The sequence below is a fragment of the Prionailurus viverrinus genome, chromosome E1 (genome assembly GCF_022837055.1).
Source record: "Prionailurus viverrinus isolate Anna chromosome E1, UM_Priviv_1.0, whole genome shotgun sequence".
Classification (NCBI taxonomy): domain Eukaryota; kingdom Metazoa; phylum Chordata; class Mammalia; order Carnivora; family Felidae; genus Prionailurus; species Prionailurus viverrinus.
Genome location: NC_062574.1, coordinates 42,839,609 through 42,862,587, shown reverse-complemented (window position 1 = coordinate 42,862,587; position 22,979 = coordinate 42,839,609). Strand labels below are relative to the sequence as shown.

The following is a 22,979-nucleotide window of genomic DNA, read 5'->3' as shown; positions in this document are numbered from 1 at the left end:
AGGCAACTGAGCCACCCAGGCACCACCAGAATGACTTGTTTAAATACAACTATTGAATATATAAGGACAACCACTAAAACAAAATAACTAGAATATATATTTATAAGCTGACAGAAGAAAAAGTAAACACAAACATATCAATACAGGAAAGGACAGGAAAGAGAGAGGAGCACAGAAAACAGAAAACATGAGTATACATAGTAATGATAAATAGTCTCCTCTTCAGACATATAAAAAATTACATAGAAAGATAGAGAGTGGGGGTGCCTGGGTGGCTCTGTCGGTTAAGTGTCCAACTCTTGACTTCCACTTAGGTCGTGGTCTCAAGGTTGTTGAGCTCAAGCCCTACATCTGGCTCTGTACTGACAGTGTGGAGCCTGATTTGGATTCTCTCTCTTTCCATCTCTCTTTTTCTCTCTGTTTTCCCCTCCCCCCCCCCAAAATAAATAAATAAACTTTAAAAAAATAAAGAGATTGCAAGGAGAAAAAAAAACATATACTGGGTAAATAGCAACAAATCACACACACACACACACACACACACACACACTAAAACATCATTGTCATATTAGTGTTTGAGCAAAAAAGAGGATTATTATATTTGATAAAGTGACTATCCACCAATAAGTCTGAACAATCATTAACGTGAATACACCTAACAATAGATCACTGAGACATACAGGAAGAAAGTGCCATTGGAAATGCAAGTAGAAATGGACTATTTCCCCATCATTATGGAGACTTACACACACTTATTTCAGTAATCAAGGGATTACACAGATGAAAAGTATTTAAAGGTATGGAATGTTTGAATTATATAATACTTTGAATTGTAGAATGATGTAATTAACAGGCATATAAATGCACAGAATTTGTACCTGATGAAGAACAGATATACTTTCATTTCAAATAGTCATGGCATATTTACAAAAATTTGCCATTATATTAAAAAATTTTTAATGTTTATTTTTGAGAGAGAGAGAAACAGAGAGAGAGTGTGAACAGGAGAGGGGCAGAGAGAGAGGGAGACACAGAATCCGAAGGAGGATCCAGGCTCTGAGCTGTCAGCACAGAGTCCAACACAGGGCTCGAACTCAGGAACTGTGAGATCATGACCTGAACTGAAGTTGGACACCCAACTGACTGAGCCACCCAGGCACCCCCCTTTATATTTAAAAGAAAAATAATATATCACATGTTTTCTGAACATGATTGAATAAAGTTAGAAATTAAAAACAAAACAAAACAAAACAAAACAAAAAAAGAAACAACCTCCTCCCATAAGAACAAAACAATGCAAAGAGATCAACAAATATCCAACTGGACAGTTAAAAAGATTCTTTTTGAAAATCTTTGAGTTAACACAAACTACTTAAAATTTTTTAAAAATACAAGAATGCTACATACCCCAAAACCTATGGGCTTTGGCAAAAGTGGCAACCAGATGATATTTTATAAACTGATGCACACATTATAAAACAAAGATAAAAAGAATGGTAAAAAATGAACCATTTGTTCAATTCAACAGTCCTGAGTAAGACCTAAAATGATGATACATTTTCATCGGCAAATTGTGGAAATTATAAATAAATCAGCAAAAAGTGAGAATCACCCATAATCCCACTATTATTATTCTTTCCTTTCTTGTAGCTGTAACACACATAACAAACAATAAATAACTCAGGCTAACTGATCCAAATTGTGGCATGCTCTCACGGTTTCTGGGCTGGATTTCCCCTTTGATCTCAATATCACCAGACAGACTCTTTTAAAGTGAGGACTCTGGGAGTAAAGGGAGTGCCTTTGGTTCTACACGTGCATGTGCAGGTGGTGTGTGGGTGTGGGTGTGTGGGTGTGTGGGTGTGCACATGGTTGGGTGTGGATGATGGGCAAAATGTGCTTCCTCCTAAGTCCCTGTCAGGAATACAGCTTTTCTTTTGAAAGAATTCATCAAAGGAAAATAAACGGTTCGTTTTAGCAGATTTTCCAAAAAGATTTCAGTGACACGAAAATTTTGTGATTTGGCTTGCAAAATGATGTGATGAAAGCCGAGAGAGAGAGAGAAATACATATATCTAATCTATAAGGAAGTGACGGGAAAAGAATTCCTTGGAATCCAATGAGGGGAAGTAGCTTTGGACACTGAGATTATGTAGAGGAGGTTTTCTTATATGATCAACCCTGACAGAAACGTCACCAATCCTCTGTAAAAGAGCAAGGCCACTCTAGTTTGGCTACAAGTTCCAGGAAGAGCCAACTCCTTTGGCCAGTGACGCCATTTTGTTCAGCCGAAGGCCTCTGGGGTGCCTAATACGGTTCTTGTTTGGGCATTGACCCTACTAGGAGGCATGCCAGGAGACTACAGTCTTCTCTCACAAAGAACGAGAATAAGAAATAACTAGCATGTCCTAACAAGCTGTGAAATCCTATTCTTCTTGCCCCCTGAATAGAGTCCAATGCCCCAAGATAAAGGAAATCCACTCTGTAATCTGATAGGTTTGTTACTGAGCATTTTGCCAAGAACAACGCCTTCCCTTCACGTAGTGCCAGGGTCCAGGTGCATAAACTCCAACCTTATAAACTCCAATACAAAAAAAAAAAAAAAAACACCAAAAAATAATAATAAAACACTTTGGCATTTAGTACATATGATATTACACGACAGGTAATGCCACGGGTTTTCTCAGCAAGGGTGGAGGAAAGCATGCTTACGTCTCTTGCACAGACACTGCATTGGAGGTCTTTTGGCTTGATTGCTAAGGTCAGAGCACAAATATAGAAATCTAAAATTAGTGTACTGTAATTGTTCTCATTCTCCCTCACCCCACTGCAAGCTCTTTGAAAAGAGTACCTTTGAGTCTCCAACACACATCATAGTTTTAGGTACTGCATGCTTGGTGAATGTTTCCAAAATGAGAAAAGGTGATTTTCTTCTTCTTTTTCTTTCTTTTTTCTTCCTTTTTTTTGGGGGGGGGGCAGAGGAAGCATGGGGGAGAGATGAACAAATGTTTTGAATTTGGAGTAAAGAACATTTGTATTAGAAATTAAAAGGGGGGCACCTCGTGGTTCTGTCAGTTGAACGTCCAACTCTTGATTTTTGGCTCAGGGATGTGGGATGAAGCCCCGAGTTGGCTCTGCACCTAGTATGGAGCTGCTTGGGATTCTCTCTCTTTCTCTCCCTTTGCACCTCTCCTTCACTCTCACTCTCACTCTCTCTCTCTAAAATAAAAAAGGGGTACCTGGGTGGCTCAGTCAGTTAAACGTCAGACTCTGGATCTCCACTCAGGTCATGATCTCACAGTTCGTGGGTTTGAGCCCTGCCTTGGGCTCTGCTGTTTACAGCACAGAGCCTGCTTGGGATCTCTCTGCCTTCCCTCATGTATGTGCATGCTCTCTCCTTCTCAAAAAGAAACAAACATTTTTTTAAAAAGTAAAATAAATAAAAAGAAATAATGAAAAGAAAAAAGAAAAGAAAAATTGCTACTACAAATACCAATATATATATAGTACTTCAAAAATTATAAAGCACTCTTACAAAAACTATCTCCTTTTAAATCTCACAAAATTCAGTCTTTGTTCTTATTTTCCAATGAGCAAACCAAGGCTCAAAGCTCAAAAGTGACTTGAATCTAGAATTCCAAACTTTTGTACCTAGAAGCAGGTAACAACCACTCGGAGGAAGTTCCTCGAACACAGCTTTAAATACCTGTTTGGCTCTGAGTTCAGATGGATTGTGCCCGGCTATTAGCTGCTGTCATTGGTGTTGACTTGTTTTTGCTTTCCCCCCACAACAACTCACAACTAGAATTCAACTCCTCTTTGAGTTTATCCAAAAGAATTGAAAAATCCATTATAAGCAACGTGGACTTTGCCGAAAGTTTCACATGGGAGGCTAAGTCTGGGTTTTTAGCACACACCCCACAGAAGACAGCATCTAACTTATCTTTCAGGTCCTATTTCTTGAGTATTTTTTTCTCTTATCCCGCGCCCCACCTTCACTGGGAGTGTCCAGTGAGATTTGACTTTTTTTACCTCCTGAAACCATTCAGATGCTAACCAGAACAAAGGACCATGTGGTTAGGAAAACGCTCCTTGTTAGAAATGGGCAACTTTGTAACTGCACAGACTTCTTTTTATCTGATATGATAACTATGATGGACAGAGTCATAACCTCCTGTGAGTAGTTGTTATGTACCTCTAGGTACAAGAGTCTGGGAATTCCAGACTCGTTAAAGTAAACATTTCCAACTTTAGATTCTCAAGCAAGTTCTTCAGCTCCGTATTTTTGGCAAGCATGGAGCTGGTTTCAGCAGGCATTTATTTAAAAAAAAATTTTTTAATATAATTTATTGTCAAATTGGCTAACGTACAGCGTGTAAAGTGTGCTCTTGGCTTTGAGGGTAGATTCCCGTGGTTCATCGCTTACAGACAACACCCAGTGCTCATCCCAACAAGTGCCCCCCTCAATCCCCTTCACCCTTTTTCCCCTGTTCCCCATGCTCCCCCACCCCATCCACCCTCAGTTTGTTCTCCATATTTAGGAGTCTCTTATGGTTTGCCTCCCTCGCTCTCTGTTTGTAACTATTATTTCTCCCCTTCCCTTCCCCCATGGTCTTCTGTTAAGTTTCTCAAGATCCACGCATGAGTGAAAACATATGGTATCTGTCTTTCTCTGACTGACTTACTTCACTTAGCATAATACCTTCAGTTCCATCCACGTTGCTGCAAATGGCAGGATTTCATTCTTTCTCATTGCCAAGTAGTATTCCATTGTATATATAAACCACATCTTCTTTATCCATTCATCAGCTGATAGACATTTAGGCTATTTCCATAATTTGGTTATTGTTGAAAGCACTGCTATAAACATTGGGGTACACGTGTCCCTATGCATCAGCACTCCTGTATCCTTTGGATAAATTCCTAGTAGTGTTTTGCTGGGTCATAGGGTAGTTCTATTTTTAATTTTTTGAGGAACCTCCACACTGATTTCCAGAGTGGCTGCACCAATTTGCATTTCCACCAACAGGCAAAAGGGTTTCCGTTGGAAAAAAAGACAGTCTATAGTAAATGGTGCTGGGAGAACTGGACAGCAACATGCAGAAGAATGAAACTAGATCACTTTCTTACACCATACCCCCCCAAAAAAAACTCAACATGGATGAAAAACCTAAATGTGAGACAGGAAACCATCAAAACCTTAGAGGAGAAAGCAGGCAGCAACTCCTTTGACCTCAGCTGCAGCAATTTCTTACTCAACACATTTCCAAAGGCAAGGGAATTAAAAACAAAAATGAACTATTGGGATCTCATCAAGGTAAAAAGCTTCTGCACTGCAAAGGAAACAATCAACAAAACTAAAAGGCAATCGATGCAATGGGAAAAGATATTTGCAAATGGTATATCAGATAAAGGGTTAGTATCCAAAATCTATAAAGAACTTACCAAACTCAACACCCGAAAAACAAATCATCCAGTGAAGAAATCAGCAGGCATTTAAACAGCATGGCCAGACTGGTTTTACAAATGGCACTAGCCAAGGGGCGCCTGGGTGGCTCACTCGGTTGAGCATGACCTACACCCAGGTCATGATCTCCCCTGCTCATGGGTTCAAGCCCCGCATTGGGCTCTGTGCCTACAGCTCAGAGCCTGGAGCCGGCTTCGGATTCTATGTCTCCCTCTCTCTCTCTCCTTCCCACCACTCATGTTCTGTCTCTCTCTCTCTCTCTCTCTCTCTCTCTCTCAAAAATAAATAAACATTAAAAAAATTGAAAAACAAAACAAAACAAAAAGCAGTAGCTCCAACCTGCCACCTTGTTGACCTGCAGTCTGCTGTCTCTCCAAAAGGGGGAAATTCTTTCCTAGTTTATTCATATAAAAGACTTATTTGCCTTGCAGAAAGCCTCAGCATAGGACCACACACTATGTAAAATGGTGAGAGGGGTTACACACAGTCCTGCAAATCAAGAGAACAGACAAGGCATATACTCAGACAACAAATAAGGCTGGATTCTTGTTTATCGGACACACCTTGTACCTTTGCGTTTTCCATTTTAAGTAAATTCCATATTGCACACGGCTTCATGCAAATCACTAGCAGGAAATAGCAACCTAAACACTTTCCAAATCATGCCAGCAGGAAGGTTCAGGATGGCCTTGTTTCAGTACAGAAAGAGTAAGGAGCAGAGGGAACTTTTTCTTCCAGCAAATTTAATCCATTAGCCCATCAGAAGGGGTAAAAAGAACTCTAGTTCTGACCCTCTGTCCTAGGTGAATATTGCAAATAGCACTAACTATTGAGGTACTTGTATCTCCTTCCTCCACCTCTTTATTGTGAAAGGAGCTGTTTATACAAGTAGCAACAGGATTTTTAAAAAAATGAAGAAGACGAAGAAAAAGAGGAAGAATTTTGTTAGCGAGCTTCTCCACTAATTGCTTTATTTGGCATTCTCCTGTCCACTTCTTTTTATTATCCTACAAAATGGTCATAAACTTATAGAATGCTTTAGACTAGCGGATGCCTGAAGGCAGAGCAGTTTCTGTCGGCCCTGGTGAGCCCAGAGGGCCTAATGTGCACAAATGTGCACAGACACTCGAAATGGACCCGCTTTTATAAGACTTCACATTCAGATGTCAAGCGTGAGCTGGGGGAAAGGTCGAAATTCAGAAGAAAGCCTCATTCCCTTATCTTGGCAAATCTGGGCTCACTTCAGTTAAACCTTGAACATTAAACATGAAGACTCCTGTTTGAATAGTTGGAGTTAGTCTCGAAATAGAAGGGAGAAGTGAGCTGTAGACTGAGGCCAAAGTACATACTGTATCATCGAACACAGTTTTTTCAATAATTACATCCTCGTGCACTTTTAATTTTTGCTTCTTGAATAAAGTCACTCAGATGAAATTAAGGAGAAGGTGCTCCGATGCTTCTTTCGGTTTCTATGGCAACTCTGGGGCATCTCCTGCAGCTGCCTCATTGACTAAGCGCGCCAGAGTGATGCAGGCTGCAACTTTAGGCTGATCCTGGAAAAGGCGGGGACGAATGTTGATATTCAGGCCACCAAAAGAGCTTAAGGCAGGACGGAAGAAAATCTCTGAATTGTTGATTCGACTTTCCCTCAATGATTGCCATCTGAAAGCGCTTTTGCCAAGAGTGTTTTGTTAGGGATGTGTACACACTTGCCTTTCACACCTCGCTGTTGGTAAATAATCTGTTTTTATGGGTCTGTGGCTAAACGCCTAATCCAGCCATTTATAGATTTTGAAAGAAACTCTTACAAGCCATTTAGTGGAACGCTCTCCAGGCTCAAATAAAAGGTTGCTTAACTAGCAATTTAGATGTAGAAGTATAGTAGCAAAGATGTGAAAACCAAAAGCCAAACTAAACTACACAGCGTGACTTTGGTTCACTTGTTTGTTAACCTGGAGTGAAGTCAGACTCTTGCCCAAGGGGTGTTTTCTGCGCAAGCGTCAGGATTGGGGCGGCGGCGCTAAGGCAGGTGCTTGCCCAGACCTACTAACCTCAGCGGGGACCGGGGTTAGAGCCTTCGTTCAGCACGAAGAAGGGGAAGAACAGCATCCTTGGGGGCGAAGTTTCGACAAAAGCAACCTCAACAATTCCCAGTAAGCTGTTGCAAACATATTTGAATCCGTGGCGACATCCCTGAAAAAATATTCAGCGAAGTGAAGATTTCTGTATGTCGAGGGCAAGAACTGTGTCGTTGTCCAGCGCCTAATGCATCGGGAGCACTCGGTAACTGGCAGCTGTTATTATGCATACATTGCTTTTGTTGCAAACTCAACTACTTTTCACAGCTGCAGGACAAACGAATATCCATCTGCACTGCTCGTTTTCTAAACTATGATCTAATGAAGACAAAGGCCACATAGAAAACTTCGAACAACCAGCACCCGGTAATACCTCCTCCATAAATGTTTGGTCAAGTTGAACGGAATTTTTGAGAAGTCAAAACCTTTAACAGCCTCAACCTCTTGGCACATAATCTCAAACCTGAAATTAAAAAAAAAAAAAAAAAAAAAAAAAAAACTCTGAAAACAAGGACAGAAATCATAAAATCCCTTTATTCAAGCCAGACTTTTGTGTCTCAGCTCACCTTTCTGGGTTGCCGGGCATTCTGACCTCAGTCGTACAGTCCTTATAATGGATTATCTTAGTCCTGGACACAGCGGATGGGAAACAGAAGCCTAAATGATGCGAAGGGACTCTGGCAACGGACAGAACCGCAGCTGGTGATTTAATGGACAAAATTTAAAAGCACATCCCGCCAGACAGAGCAGCACCTATTAGCCCGTTTCCTTGGAAACATTAAATAATACATCTCAATTTTTTTAATAAGCAGGGAATTGTATAGTCTTTTAGAAAGCCCTTCCTCCAAAACAATGAATGCCCTGAAGGCAACAACTTGCAGTTATTTGGGAAGAGCCATTTAGGTGTAATTATTCATCATTATTATTCGTATTAGTTAGTAATAATCCTGTGTTGAATTTTAAACTCCTCCCCTTCCACATTCTTCTTAATGGCTCTCTCCTTTCCTTTCCCAGCATCCTACTCCACTACCTTCCAAACTAGATGACTGACTCATCCCAGTGTGCCCAGAAAGGTTCCAGTTTTAGCACTGTGATGCCTGCCTCCGGGGAAGCCCCTCTGTCTGCCACCCCCATCCCCTGCCCCGGGAAACCAGGACAATTGGTCACCCTATTCTAGAAGCAGGTACTGTGGTAGAATTATTGACTCATGGCTTACAGGTGTTACCTTGTAATTATGTAATTTTTAAAGTTATTGTAATAATCCTCATATAGTGGCTCAAATCATCAGGTCACTAGAGTCCTTGAGCTGAATTATTTTGGAAAAAGAAAAAGTCTCTGGTTTTTTTGTTTTGTTTTGTTTTTTTTTTGAAATAAGCTGATCATGGAGCTGGTTCTTAAAGTACATGGAGCTAGCCTTCATTTATTTACGTATGTATTTATTTAAATTTGGGAAGCAAATCTGACTGACTTAATCTGCTTTGCCAGCTCTAAAATGGAAATTTCTAGAGGGAAATTTGTTTTCCTCTTTGCAAGTAGGATCTGGGGAGCCGCTGCTTCAGCAGGCCAGGATTTGGAGGTTTCGTTTGTCACTGAAAAGAAGGCCTAAGCAGAAAGACTCTGAAATCCCACCTCTGTCTTTTCTTTTGGTATATATATTTAATTTAAAAAAAAATTGTTTTTTTAAGTAGAGGTGAGGCACACATAGCATTCAGCTCACTGCCTGGAGTTACCATTATATATCTTGCTTAGTGAGGCCAGTCACCAAGAGGATCTTGTTACACCTTTGGCTCCCTGAGTGGGAAGAAAGCACAGTGTATATAATGTGGTAGGATGCCCGTAGCTTGGTTAGTACCAGAGCTTTGTGGTTCCGCCTGGAGACAGGACCGAGCAATCCCTAGTTAATGGAAACTAATCTGAAGTTTGAAATTTACCCAGATCCCACAACCCATGCTTAAATTTGTTGTTCCTCTACCCTTTGTGAATTGTTCCATCTCTCCAAGAACTGGATGAGAAATGGAGGAGCAGGTTATGAAGGAGGTGGAAATCCTGGGCTCATGTGTCCCGTGTGGAGAAAAGGAATCCATTTTCATCACCTGGGAACATAGAAACTAGGAAGCAGAAAGGCCTTGGGTTAAATGGTGAAACTTGTGCCAAGAATGCCTCCAAATGGAAAAGCATAGAGTAGTCATCAAACAAAAACCAAAAAAAAAAAAAAAAAAAAAAAGCGCACAGCCCAGTGCTCAATGGCCTCAGTTTACATCTCAGCTCTAATACCTAGTTGCTGTGTGTGCTTGAACAAGGCACTCAACCTCCCTAGGCCTGGTTCCTCGTTTCTTAAATGAGGATACCACTGCCTACTCCATAGAGTTGCTGTCAGGATTAAATTATTTCCTACTTACAAAGAATCTAGAACCATGCTTGAAACACGGGAAGTGCCCTGTGAGTATTTGTTAAAGAAAAAAATATTAAGGAGCAACCCGTATTTCAGATCGCAGATTTCCTCAGTATTTCCAATCATGAAGAAACAGTTAAGTTATTCCAAATCTGCTGGATGAAGTGGCATTTTCTCTGAGACTGCCTATCCCTGGCAACTTTGTGTCCTGAAACAGTATATAGGTTAGTGGATTAAACTGAGTTGGGAGGCGGTTAAAACCTGAATTCAAATACCATCTCAGCAATTCATTAGCTTTAAATCCAGCCTCAGTTTCCTCTATAACCAGGGTTGGTAAATTACAGGCCATGGGCCAAATCTGGCCCACCAGTCATTAGTCAAGTTTTACTGAAACACATTCACATCATTTATTTTCATATTATCTGTGATTGCTTTTGGGCTACAAGAGCCGAGTTGCATTGTTGACACAGATTCTCTGTTCTGCAAGGCCCCAAATATTTACCGTCTGGCCCCCTAGAAAACAATTTTACCAACTTCTGATTTATAATACAGGAATAATAGTATCCTAATCGGCCGGGGTTGGGGGGGGGGGCGGACAGTGAGATAATATAGAAGGCAGAACCCTACACATGGTTCAGCCTCCATAAAGGGTAACTATCATCATTAAACAGAGAGTCAAAAGCTAAAGCGTATGAATTTGTCAGTTGTATCTGCTCCTTTGTTTTCCATCCTCTCTCTACCTACAACATTCTGTCCAAAAACAAAATATGAGCTTGACTTCCTCTAACTTGGATTAAGTTCATCTGCCACTCCACCACACCTCCCTGTTTGGGCAATTTCTATGGCTCTATTCTTCCCAAAGGTCAGGATTTATGTCCTATTGTTTGGAAACATTTGCTTCCGATCTCGGCAGTTCTACAGCAATCACACAGGAAGCCCACAGACTCTTGCACAAATTTGTCCTCAATTTTTAATTTTTTATTTAGAAATAATAAAATAAGACATAATATATAAAAATATGTACAATCCATGGTTTGTGCAGTACAATAGGAAGACTTTTAGATACAAAAAGACGGCAAATGGGAAAATAATAGTGATCACGATTGTCAAAGGCCGGGATTGTTCAACTCGCCAGAGCCCAGAGCTGAAACCCAACAGAACTAGAAAAAGAGATTCTAGTCAGGAGTTGGGAGGTGCCTATAGAACACTTTTATTTTTCACCTTAACATTTATTAGACCCAGAGTGAAAAAGAACTCACTCTGCTTCTCAGAACAAGCTTCTTGCCCTTACTGAGCGGCTTATTATAAAACATGAACTGACATTTGTTATTCGCGAGGGTAACATGATTTGGGGGGACGGAGTGCATCAAACAGACATCAAGGTTTGGGATGGAAGTTTATAGGGAAGAAAGGAAATGAGGAGAAAAAAAATAACGCATTAATAGGTGTGGTTTTTTTTTTTTTTAAGGTAAAACAGACTTTCTCCGGGAATTTGGAAATGGCTACAGTGCTATAGCGACATCCTTACAATGTCTGATTCAAGTATACTTCTTAGAGGGATAGAAAACTATTCTATTCTCAATAGTCAAAATAGAATTCACTTTGTCTATCTTTTATTTAAAAAATAGGATAGCCAGGAATCTATGCCTCCTCCCAAAAATATAATGCCCATCCAGACACGAGCAAAAATTCTTTAAAAGGGAGCAATTCCTAAGTAAATTCAACGGGGGTTTGCTTGCAATAGAGAAGCAACACCTAGCTGGGAACAGACCCCAGATATTCACGGCGAATCTCCTCTGTCTTCATTCTAATGACATATGTGCACTAATTACGGAAAGGAGACCCAGTCAATAAGGACAAATGTTTTGAAGGTAAAATGCAACAAGACATGTTGTGCATTACCTGCGTCTTGGCTCTTGACAAAAAAAAAAAAAAAAAAAAAAAAAAAAAAAATTGCCATTTAAAGCTTGTAATTGTTAAAAATACTAATAACTAGAAAAAGCTTTCAAATGAACAGTCCATGCTGAAATAAATAACAGAACATAGCAACACGAACCTTATAAGGCTGGTAAATATTTGCTAAAACCATGCTAACCGGTAGCATATAGGTACTCGCTCTCAGAAATTACGGAAATTATACTTTCTATGGCAATTTTTTTTCCCTTTACAGACTTCTATTTACATTTGGCTTTAAATATGAAAATATCTGATAAACTTTATAAAATGTACACTTTAAAAACATAGCTTCTGCAAAATTTTCTTGGAAAAGAAAAAAAAAACAAACCAAAAACAAAAACAAACCTGTGCACCAGAAATGTTAGATTTTTTTTTCCTTTTTTCAGAAAGAAGTTGAAAGATTTCCCTCCCTCATCCTTGCCCCCAGACCCACCCCTTTTCAAATATCTCAAGTGTTTTTAAGTGGCAGCACTGTGTGTTTGGGAGGAACCTTCTCAGTGGTCACCCCCATTCTCCATCGCATCTTCCTTTCATTTACATACCACCGAATACTCTTTGGTTTGATTATTTTCCTTTGCAACATATCGAAATAGCAGCAGCTGGAGCCCTCAGTATTCACTCACTGTCAACAGCCAAATTGTTCCCTCTTCTGTCAATCGTTTTGTCCCATCAACCCCAATTCCTCCAACTCTCTAAACAACTTTCCAAACCTGCCTTTACATTTGGATTTAAAATAACATCCCCTTGCTTGACATCTCTGTCTTGGTTTCGGTAAAAAGAACACCAGTTTTCAAACCCATCGACTTTGAAGGCTGAGAACAGCAGAATCTGTCATATTATTGCAGGCACGGCTTTCAGAGATGGCTGTTCAAGAACCAGAGACTATCACACACATCAATTTACAAAATACAGGATTCCAGAACAAGCTGTTTTTTAATGGCATACAGGGATATAATACCATAAGAGAGTTGATTTTGAGACTCCAATTAAAAAGAAAAGTCAGCACCACCACCACCCCCCCCCCCCCCCAGAATTCACACATAAGGAACTTTAAGCCAAAAAAAGAGTTCCATTATTGAGTTAGAGCAAGAGGGAAAAAATAAAAGAGTTTCGATCAGCCAGGCAGGAGAGACTTCTCGAAAACAATGTGTCCTTAGTAACCTGCTCTCAGGATCCACAGGCTAGAAGGATCAGCTCAGATCCAACCCCAGGTGTGCATATATAAAGGAGAAGTAAATCTTGTAGTTCATTATCTCCTCTACTTGTGGCCGCCTTATATTTTCTATGGCTCTTGCTGACCCTCAAATACTGCGATATTTTCATTCCTACCCTCTACCACTAAAAAGAAAGTAACTCTCCTCTCCCTCCTGAATACTTGAGCTGATGTACTACATCAGAAGTGGCTGGTCCACATCTCGCTGGCTCCCCCTTTGGCATCTGCAGCTTCCCAGACACCAGGGGACTTGCTCCACACAGACCGATCGGAAGAACCAGCCTAGAGGCCAGCTGTGGCAACTTCTCAAAGGCAAAGTCAAGCTGGAAGTGTCCTGACAGTTGGGGCAACGAATTCAGCCACAAGGGTTTAACCTTATTTATCTTTCATGTTGGACGGCTCAGCCTTGAGGATGCCAACGAACTCCAACCTAGGAATACATTTTGGAATGTGCAAAAAGGGGAAACCCAGAAAAATCTAAGAGCACATCGCCATCTCGCACCTTATGCATTAGCCTGGCCAGCCCTACCTCGCAGGAAAGAAAAGATATTTAATATTGTGTATGTGTGAATTTTACTTCCCCTTTCTTCTTTCTCCTATCATACACAAGTTGCATGAAAGAACAAAACTGAAAGAGCACTACACTTACTAGACTCTGTGTGTATGATGTTCTATTTTCTGAATAAGGTGAAAAAGGAAAGGGCAGTTCAAGGTCTTGCTGAGGTTCAAAGTTACTGTCTCTTGATTTCAAGGCAGCCACGGGGCTTTTTATCCCTTTTAGTATAAGCTCCACTGTGCAAAAATGTGCATTATCTTTGGTATTTATTTTAGGTAGTCTAACTTAAAATTTGAGATAACCCATTAACATCATGGAAGAAAAAAAAAAAACAAAACAAACAAACCCAGAGGCTACCATTTGGCTAGTGTTACATAATGCCCTTATGTAACCAAAGAGAGAGAGAGAGAGAGAGAGAGAGAGAGAGAGAGAGAGAGAGGAAGAGAGAGAGAGAAAATCAATTCTAGCAAACAAATTACTGGCCTCAAAAAAATCAGGCTCTCGTTTTGGCAGCTCTTGGCAAACACTTGCCACTTTGAAGCACATATCATGAGCTTTCAACAAAGTTCAACACTGACTTTTAAGTTACACGAAAGAAAAACTACACAACAACAAAAATACAATTTGTGTTCATGTAGTTAGCAGCTTTTCAAAAATTAAGGCAGAGTCTTGCCTTTGTTATGCCATTAAAAACATTCTTGTTCCCTAAAGAGAAGCATTCTGGATTAGTCAAATACCCAACCAAGGCTTGCCTGCAAGTTCAAGTTTTGTAAAAACACAAAACAATACATAAAGACCCCATAACTTATTCTACAACATGTATGTGCCATTGGGTCACGGGGGTAGGGGTGGGAGGGGTGGGGAGGGGGAGGCATGTTGAGTGCTTTATGTTCATCTCCGAGCTTACAGTCTTTCTCTGAAACCATTGTATTAGCCTCAGTCCCTTGTGGCCACTTGCCTTGACCCACCTCTTCACCAGTACCGTCGTCTGAATAACTGTTTTGGGCCTTTGACCAACAGACTGTAGTTTAAAGTAAATATTCCAGAGAAGGAAGCAGTCATATCTCCGACTCTCGCCGTAAGGGCCTGGGCTCTAGAGGTACACTTGCCTGGTTGTGAAGGTCTATGTCAGGGGGTGTGTCTGTACTAGTGCTTTCCGGGACTCCGTTTTCACTGTCATCTTCCTCTTTGCTTGTGAGGGCAACTTCGTTTTCATAGCAAAATGAATTAGCATTTGAGAGGATATATTTCTTTTCTGCTAAGTCTCTGGCACTACAAAGGGGAGTGTTGGGCACTTCATAAGTCTTGTGGAACCTTGAGTAGTCCACTTTGTAATAGTGCTTCTCTTCAAAGAGTACAGGCTCATAGCGGTGGCCCCAAAGGATTTCATTGGCCAGATATGAGCTACGGCACTGTGTTGTCATGGCCGTGGCTTCCACCATGCCTTCCAGTATCACAACAATTTCAAAGTCTGCATTGTCAATGTCCTGTTTACTCAAATCATATAAAGGACTATCTTCATCTATTTCATGGACTATAGTGATGGGGGACACCAGAAATATGCGATCAATTCCACTGTCAAACCCAACGTTGATATCTATTTGATCCAGGGGGATGTACTCCCCTTCGGAAGTAATTCTGGATTTGAGCAGCTGTGCTCTCACGTGAGCTTCCACCAAATGGCTTTTCCGAAGATTGCCCACCCGCCACATCAAACACAGTTTGCCATCTCTCATGGCGATCACAGCATTGTGACTGAAGACAAGAGTCTCGTTTCTCTTCTTTGGCTTTGCCATCTTTGCCATGACTGCGCCAATGATAAACGCATCAATGATGCAGCCCACGATGGACTGGAACACCACCATAAAAACAGCAATTGGGCATTCGTCCGTGACACACCTGAAGCCATAGCCGATGGTTGTCTGGGTCTCGATGGAGAAGAGGAAGGCAGCTGTGAAGCTGTTGACCTCCGACACACAAGCTTTGCTCTCTTTAGATGCATCCAGATCCCCATGGAGCAAAGCTATCAACCAAAACACACAGCCAAAAAACAGCCATGAGAGAACGAAAGCCAGACAGAAGATAACCAGCATCCATCTCCAGCGAATGTCCACACATGTGGTAAAGATATCTGCAAGGTACCGTTGTCCCTTCTCACCCACATTGATGAACTGAACATTACAGTGGCCGTCTTTCTTCACAAAGCGGCTCCTGCACTGTTGTCGAGTGTGGACTTTACTCTTCCCATTCCCAAAGCCATTTGCAACCGCCATGGTGGCCAACTTCATCCCGTCTTCTTCTGAAGAGACAATGCTGTAGCGGTTGGTTCGCACACTGCCCATCGCTTCTGCTGTGGACTCCAGTGCTTCTGCTTTGGAAAACAGTCTGAGTTTTTGCAAAACCCTTTGGAGAAACAGTTTTGAATGTTCAGTGAGGACACACACACAAAAAAATAAGGAGAGATGGGGGTCTCCGGGAGCCTTGAGGTTCTACCAAGGTCTGTCTACTGACATGCAGCACTACCTTAGTAACTCAGCTGACATCCAGGGTACATGTCCTGAAAAAAACCAAACAGACAGACAAAAGACATTATTCATTAGAAAACAAGTCATTATTGAAGGGTTCTACTCCCTAAGGCAACATGTCCTAGCAGGATACAGTCAGAGATAGAGAAATACACTCTGCATTGAATAACAGGAGTTTTCATTTCTTTGTACCCTAAAAAATATCTGTATTATATAAACAAAGTCAATAAACATAGAAGAGTTAGTTGTTTGGAACACCTTTCAACCAACATTTCAGGTCCTTTTCTCCCTATTTTTTTTCCAGCAGTCTAGGAGATTCTATTTTACAGATAACCTCTCTTATTCTCTCTCTTGCCTTCTCTACATGCTAGGGTCCCGAGTTACTAAGCAGGAGAAAGGCTTGCTAAGTCCAAAGTCTGTCGCCAGGTTTTGGGAACTCAAAATGTCTAGAGAACATTTCATATAAATGCAGAACATTAATATTAATTTGAGTTGCAGGCGCATTATGGGAGAATATGGGAGCCCTTGATGACGCGGTGGAAAGCAGAAGGCACAGACTATTTTGTTTAAATGATAAAACTGAGTAGACAGCCCTTATGATGATCTGAAATTGGTCCCAATTTCTGGAGACTGTTTGGGCTTGCTGCATCACTTCACACGCTGCAAGCAGCCACTTTGCAGAAATGCCTGATAACATCTCTGTTAGTGCAAGTGATTCTGACTTGAAGGCGTAGGTTTGCTCTGGGGGATAAAGAGCGAGTCTGTTGCCTAGCAATGAGTCCTGAAATTCTCTGGAGATGGGACTGCCATGTGTAATGACAGGCTAGGAAGTAAGCACCTTTGTGCCAAAGGACCAGGTCTTTAGCGAATTGAGATAAGGCAGGAACTCATTTCATGTGGGTCCAATTCTGGGTCTTCCCAAACAGAGACAACTTTGTAGGAGTAGAGCATAATTGTCAGTTTACTTTCACTTCGAGCGCTCTTGTTTGCTGTATGTTCCCATGGAGAAGGCACTCACCTTTACCTAATGTGAACAAATAGTAGTTTTTCAATTTTTTCCTCTTGCCTTATCCTAACCTGGGTAAAAACTATCTATTTAACTTCCCATCTTCACTCCAAAGAAAACTATTTTTTTCCTTGACCAACAAACAGAAGTGTAAGATAAAGTCTAACATGTTTTCTTCGCCACATAGAAATTAACAAAACTAATATGGCATATAAAAACCAAAAGCGATCCTCCACTTGTCAAACAACCCCATCGATCTCCTGCAATAAAGGGGGACAATGAAAACCAGATGGCAAGGAGCAGAGATTTGCTGCAGCCCTGATCGTGAGGACTCCACTTTTTCTTTCCCCCTCCAAACCACATTAGGATTAAGTGGTTAACAGAACCAATCTCAGCCAAGCCAACTGCAAAAAAAAAAAAATAAAGCCGTTCATGTATCTTGTTTTGTACACCCCCCCTAAAGAGAGGCAAGGTGTATTGTCTTTGAAAATGCCTCGTTACAGGCTTTTCGCTTCTCCCTCCTTATCCAAGTTATTATGCAAGAATGTGCCCCAACACATTTTTCCTGAGATTAGTCATCTGTGAAAATTGCAATGTGTGTTACATTTTGGCAGCTTTTGACACCTAAATGATGCCCGATTTGAAAGTGCCTTTGAATTACTTTATAAAAAGAAGTTACTGTGCCTTCCCAGTCTTCCACCTGCTTCAATGTTTTGTCTGCTTCCCTACGAAGTTTGTACTTGGACAAAAGGAACAAGCCTCCTGTTCCTCAGGGTTCTAGGTCCTGGACATGGAAAGAATTGTTTTAACAGTGATTTCAGATTATTGGGCTCATGTGAAATTGCCAAGGATTTCTACACAAAACCAGATAGGGATAATAATATAACAGCAGATACAGGTGTACTTTCCAAAAAGGGGGGATGGGGAGAAAGCTCACTTAAATAGTGCTTGTATCCTTGAGCTCTGAATGACTTCAGAATCTTATATTATAAGTTGACACCAAGAAATTCCCTTTTCATGATTCAAAACAAGCCTTCCATCTGAGTTACCATTAGGGACCACGAGTAGACAGTTTCAAATTTCTTCTGACTTATTTCTTCACTCTTTCCACATTAAAGCATAACAACCATATGAAATCTAAAGACTGAATTACAATCTTCCAAAAATCCTGACCCCAGGACATTAGTTCGAATTCCACAAAACACAATACCAGCTTCCTACAGATAGCTTTCTGCAGTTAGAACTTGAAAACAGCCTCTATTGAGCGACTATTATTGTCTTATTTCCACTGTTAATGACAGAATTTGTTCCACATGCAGAGCATCATTTAGAAATTTTACCCTTCTGCCTGCAAAGGAGAAAAAAGATGGTTTGTTTTGTTTTGTTTTTTGTTTTTTGGCAAAATGGAAGATTTTGTCACTTCGAATAGATATGCTCCAAAACAGATTTCTGTGTGTATATGTGTCTACACACATTATGTATATTCAGAGTTTTGGGAAACTGATCACAGAGCAAAACTCTAAACCTGCCACAGTTTGCTAGGGTGATTGTCTTAATATTTCATTATGATGAATGTCCTTTTTACTGACCTACTCACATGCCCAACTGACTTTACGCAAGCAGAAAACTTCCTTGCCTGCTTTTCTCTCACTGAAAATCACCGATTCATGAGTGTCTAGAAAAAAAAACTTTCATTAGGAACAGGGCTTTCATGCAACTTTATTGTAGACATACATCCAAAATTACTGTGTGAGAAACATTCAATCAAGAGTAGAGGAGATCACTAAGTGATGTGACTCCTTGAGGGGTACAATTCAGGAGAATCCATAGTTGATTTGATGTGTAAATTCCCCTCTGAGCCAAAATATTTCAGGCCCTGATGTAAATTTAATAGATACAAATAATCATTTTACCCAGGCTATAACCAATGAGGTAGAAAGTATTTCTGGGAAATTGAGAGGCTACATGTGGTGGTGTTCATGTTAAGACTATTTATAGGCTGAGCCAAAATTAAGCATAAGCAATGGAAAAAAATAGTTCAGCCGTTTCAATCTTAGGTAGATGTTAAAGAGAGAGAGCACTACAGATAAATTCAAGGTCAAGGAGATAACACTGTATCAATGAGTGGATCTGAATCGTTTTTACCATATGGGAAATACTTCCAAGATGGGTTATAAAAAACAGGAAAAATATAATTATGAAGAATAAATGTGTCCCATAATAAGGTCCCGGTGAACAGTGGATAAGAAAGTTTCTAACTAAGGACAGGAAATAAGGATAGGTAAAGAAAGTGTGCTGGGCTGAAAGAAAGGTCTGCTAATGAGTGTTTAGAGCAGTTATTCCCCAGCTGACGCCATATAGACCAGCCTGAGTGTGCTCAGGGCACATGTTGCTATGTGAGCACAACTGCTGGCAAAGCAGCCTCTTGGAAGCTCAGTAAACAGAAGGGAGGGGGAGGGGAAGGAGGGGAAGGGCAGAGGGATATGCATTTATCTATGTGAGCACTCTACCGTTTATACTCAGCAATGCACGTAGCATCATTCAGCATTTGCAGATGCTGAGAAATATACACATTTGGTGAGATAAAACCTGCAACAGTCTGTCAGTTCAGGTAAAAATGTGGCCCATCTTTCATGCTACGGAAAAGTTATTCAAGGACTCTACAGCTAACCAGAGATTCTACAGCTGGAGCATCTAAAGGTAGCAGAAATACTGTGTGTCCTTAAAAAAAAAAAAGCCAAATTCACAAGCGTTTAGAGCAAATATTCCTATGGATGCCAATAACATTAAAGAAAGTGCCACCAAAACCTGAGGGGGAGGGGTTAAAGCAAAGTTAAATGACCTTGACCCCAACGTTGACCCCTCTCACCATCCTGGAAGTAATAGCTCTTACTCCTGAGCCTGGAGACTTTTCAGATATTGGCAAATATAAATAAACCACTCAGGGGTGGGGGAGGAGGGGAGCTGAGAAAAAGCTAATAAGTGTACAGGTAATATATAGCAGCCACAGGGCAGTGGTTAGTGAGAGGAAATCTGACAGCCTTTTGGTTATTAATGTGAAAAGAAAGTAAGTGGTAAAAGTCAATATGCATTCTTTCATACCTAAAACACGTTTTCAATGCCTTGTTTCCTAACAGGTAAATTCTGAGCTTATGAAAATCCCCAGGATTCACAGCGGTATCCTAGTTACCATCCTACTGCTAGGCTTATCCAGACACAGACATTAAACTGCCCTTTTCCTATCTCGATTTTTTTTTTCAATTGTCATGACAAGTCTATGTTATGATGCAATCCTTTTGCAGAAGTCATTTTGACCACTGTGCTTTCCTGAAATCACCCTGTCTTCAACTTAGGTATTAATACTATTATTACTAAGAATAATACGTTGCTTAGGACAGAGTGACATATGATGTGAAAGTTTTGCTGTCTTCGGGCTCAAATCCAACGCGGGCTCGCGCTCTCTTTCCCCAGCAAAGCAACTTTGAGAGACGCTCGCTCTGTTTGGAACTCGACGCTACACTTGAAGCAATGACAAAGGGAAAAAAACAAAAAAAGCAAAAACAAAAACAAAAACAAAAAACTCCAAGGATCAAGACTACTGCTGAGTCCCAAGTTCGCCAAGGTTTGAGACCAGTGTTCTAGAAGCACTCCCCACCCCCCGCCTTTTTTTTTTTTTTTTTTTTTCCCTTAGAGCGAGAATCGAACACAGGCTCCCTGGCCCATGTCTCCAAACTCAGTATCTCGCTACAGCTGGTGCATTGGAAGTTATGAGCACACACAGATGCTGCAGAGAAATCTGTTTCTATTGCTCAACTGTTCCAAGCATGTCTCAGTATTTTTAGCTCTGGGGATGTTCTGGTGCGCACACAAACTCCATAGGCATGATCTGGGACTCCACAGCGTGGGTAAGCGCTACAGCAGCGTGACAGCTGGGCACCTCTGGAGCAGCGGGGCAGGGTAGGGTCGGCGACGGCGGCCCGAGTCCACTCCCCCGGACACACAGGCAGCGGGAGACAAGGAGGGAAGAAAACACACAGCAGCCCTTACCTGTTGCTGGCGCAGGAGCATGGGGACATGGAGTGGAAGTGGGGGGTACAGAGGCATGTAAGATCCAGTAGTTTGTAAAAGCGAGTGAGCCAAAGCAAACCAGAATCCCCAAGACCCAGCTTGCCGGCGCCGAGTGAGACTGTGCGCTGGCCAGGGCTCTAGTGCGCTCTGCAATATCCTGGGCTCTTTTGAGATACCGGCCCGCCTGGCTCCGCCCTCCGGCCTCTGCCGGCCAATCGCGGCGCGCCTGGCCGCACGGCCGGCCCCGGGAATCGCGGCAGGGAGGGGAGGATGCTACACCCGCGACCCGCGGCGCTGCCAGCGAGGAGAACCTGCCGCCGCTTCCTCCCCCTCCGCCCTCCGAGCCGGGTCGGGGAGTCCGGCCCCGGCCGGGGGAGGAGGAAGTTGCGCCCCAGCTGGGACAGCAGCAGGTGGGCAGCTCCGCGGCCGGGCTTTTGCGGCCGCCTAATTGCAGCCTGGCCTTGGGATGAGCTTCCTTAGCCGTCTCCGAGCCCCACACTTCCCTTTTCCTCTGCTCGGTGGCTGCCGTGCTGTGTGCGTCCTCCTCGAGGGGCCCGCGAGGTGCCAGGGCTGGGCTAACCGTTTGCAGGCGGGGAAGATTGCATTGCGTTGCAGCCCAGGCGCACCTCCCTGTCCCCTTGCTCCCACCTACGGCCCCACGCCCCCCGAATTCGCCGGCGGAGGAGCCGCGAATGCAATGGGGGAAAGGGACCGGGACGGCGCGCAGAACCCGGCTGGATTTCAGACGCGCACAACTTTTGCAACTGCAGAGCCGCTTGGCTCTTTCTGCTCCCGGCTGTTCGTGAATTACTTACAAAGCGCCTAGACTTCTCTGAAGGGTGAACGACTCGTTCCCTCTCGCACTGTCCGCCCTCAGTCTCTTTCTCCACCGCCGCCCGGCACGCTCTACTGATCTAAAATCAGAGCAATTAGAGTAATGAATTCTCTGGAACAGCAACTCCTACAGACACTCAGCTCTGCCCTCGCATCAGCGCCTCCCAGCCCTCATTCCCAGCAACCAGGCAAGAGCATGTAGACCCTTTAAAAACCTGTGTCAACTTCAGTGTTAACCGCGTCTGGATCCTGCGGCTTTTACAGCTTAGTCCGTGTGTACGTGTGTCTGGCTGTCGGTGTGTGTGTGTCTCTGTGTGTGTGTCAATTGAGTAAGTGCATGTAACTCTGATTACTTGGGCGTCCTAACGAAGCTTTGCTCTTAAAGGACACAGTATATTTAGGAGTCTTCCTTACACGGAGTTTGAAATTCCTGTGTGTGTGTGTAATGTTTATTTCCTCAAGCGACCAAATGCGTCCTTCGTGCAGTTGGTTGAAACCTCCAAAAGGCCTCCTAGAGTCGCCAAACTACTTGCACAGTCTAGCTCGTATTCAGGGCGGCCCGGACTGGTGGATTTGTGTGCGTAGGGGAGGTGAAACTTGACAATTCAAGGAAAGGGTCTGCGCCGGTACCCACCTCCTAGCCTCATTCCCTCACTTGGCCCCTAGGAGGTGCTGGTGAAATATGCTAGGTTTTGCAGATGCGTACTTAACCCTGCTTTAGCAAGGGTGCCGCCTGTCCTGGCGCTGAGCGAGAGACTGAAATTAAGAGTGTGAAATAAGTTGTGCGTGCGGCGTATCTGCGCTGAGAGCCAAACGTCTTGCTGTTCCGTCCCACTTGCTGAGATTGTACAGTACTCCAAACCCTGTGACCGTCTTGCCTTGTA

General features: G+C 42.3%; 1 protein-coding gene across 2 annotated transcripts; it reads right to left on the bottom strand.

The window, feature by feature from the left end:
- Positions 1–10,906: 10,906 nt before the first annotated feature.
- Positions 10,907–22,414, bottom strand: KCNJ2 (potassium inwardly rectifying channel subfamily J member 2). 2 transcript variants are annotated; one of them, XM_047833815.1, is made up of 3 exons: positions 22,300–22,414; positions 22,077–22,175; positions 10,907–16,219 (listed from the first exon to the last, which is right to left on the bottom strand). In XM_047833815.1, exon 3 carries the CDS (start codon positions 16,002–16,004, stop codon positions 14,721–14,723), a length of 1,284 nt encoding a protein of 427 aa, XP_047689771.1. In that variant the 5' UTR covers positions 16,005–16,219; positions 22,077–22,175; positions 22,300–22,414; the 3' UTR covers positions 10,907–14,720. The 2 variants fall into 2 exon arrangements, with proteins under 2 accessions (XP_047689771.1, XP_047689770.1); XM_047833814.1 differs by lacking the exons at positions 22,077–22,175; positions 22,300–22,414 and adding an exon at positions 21,241–21,384.
- Between the last annotated feature and the right edge of the window lie 565 nt (positions 22,415–22,979).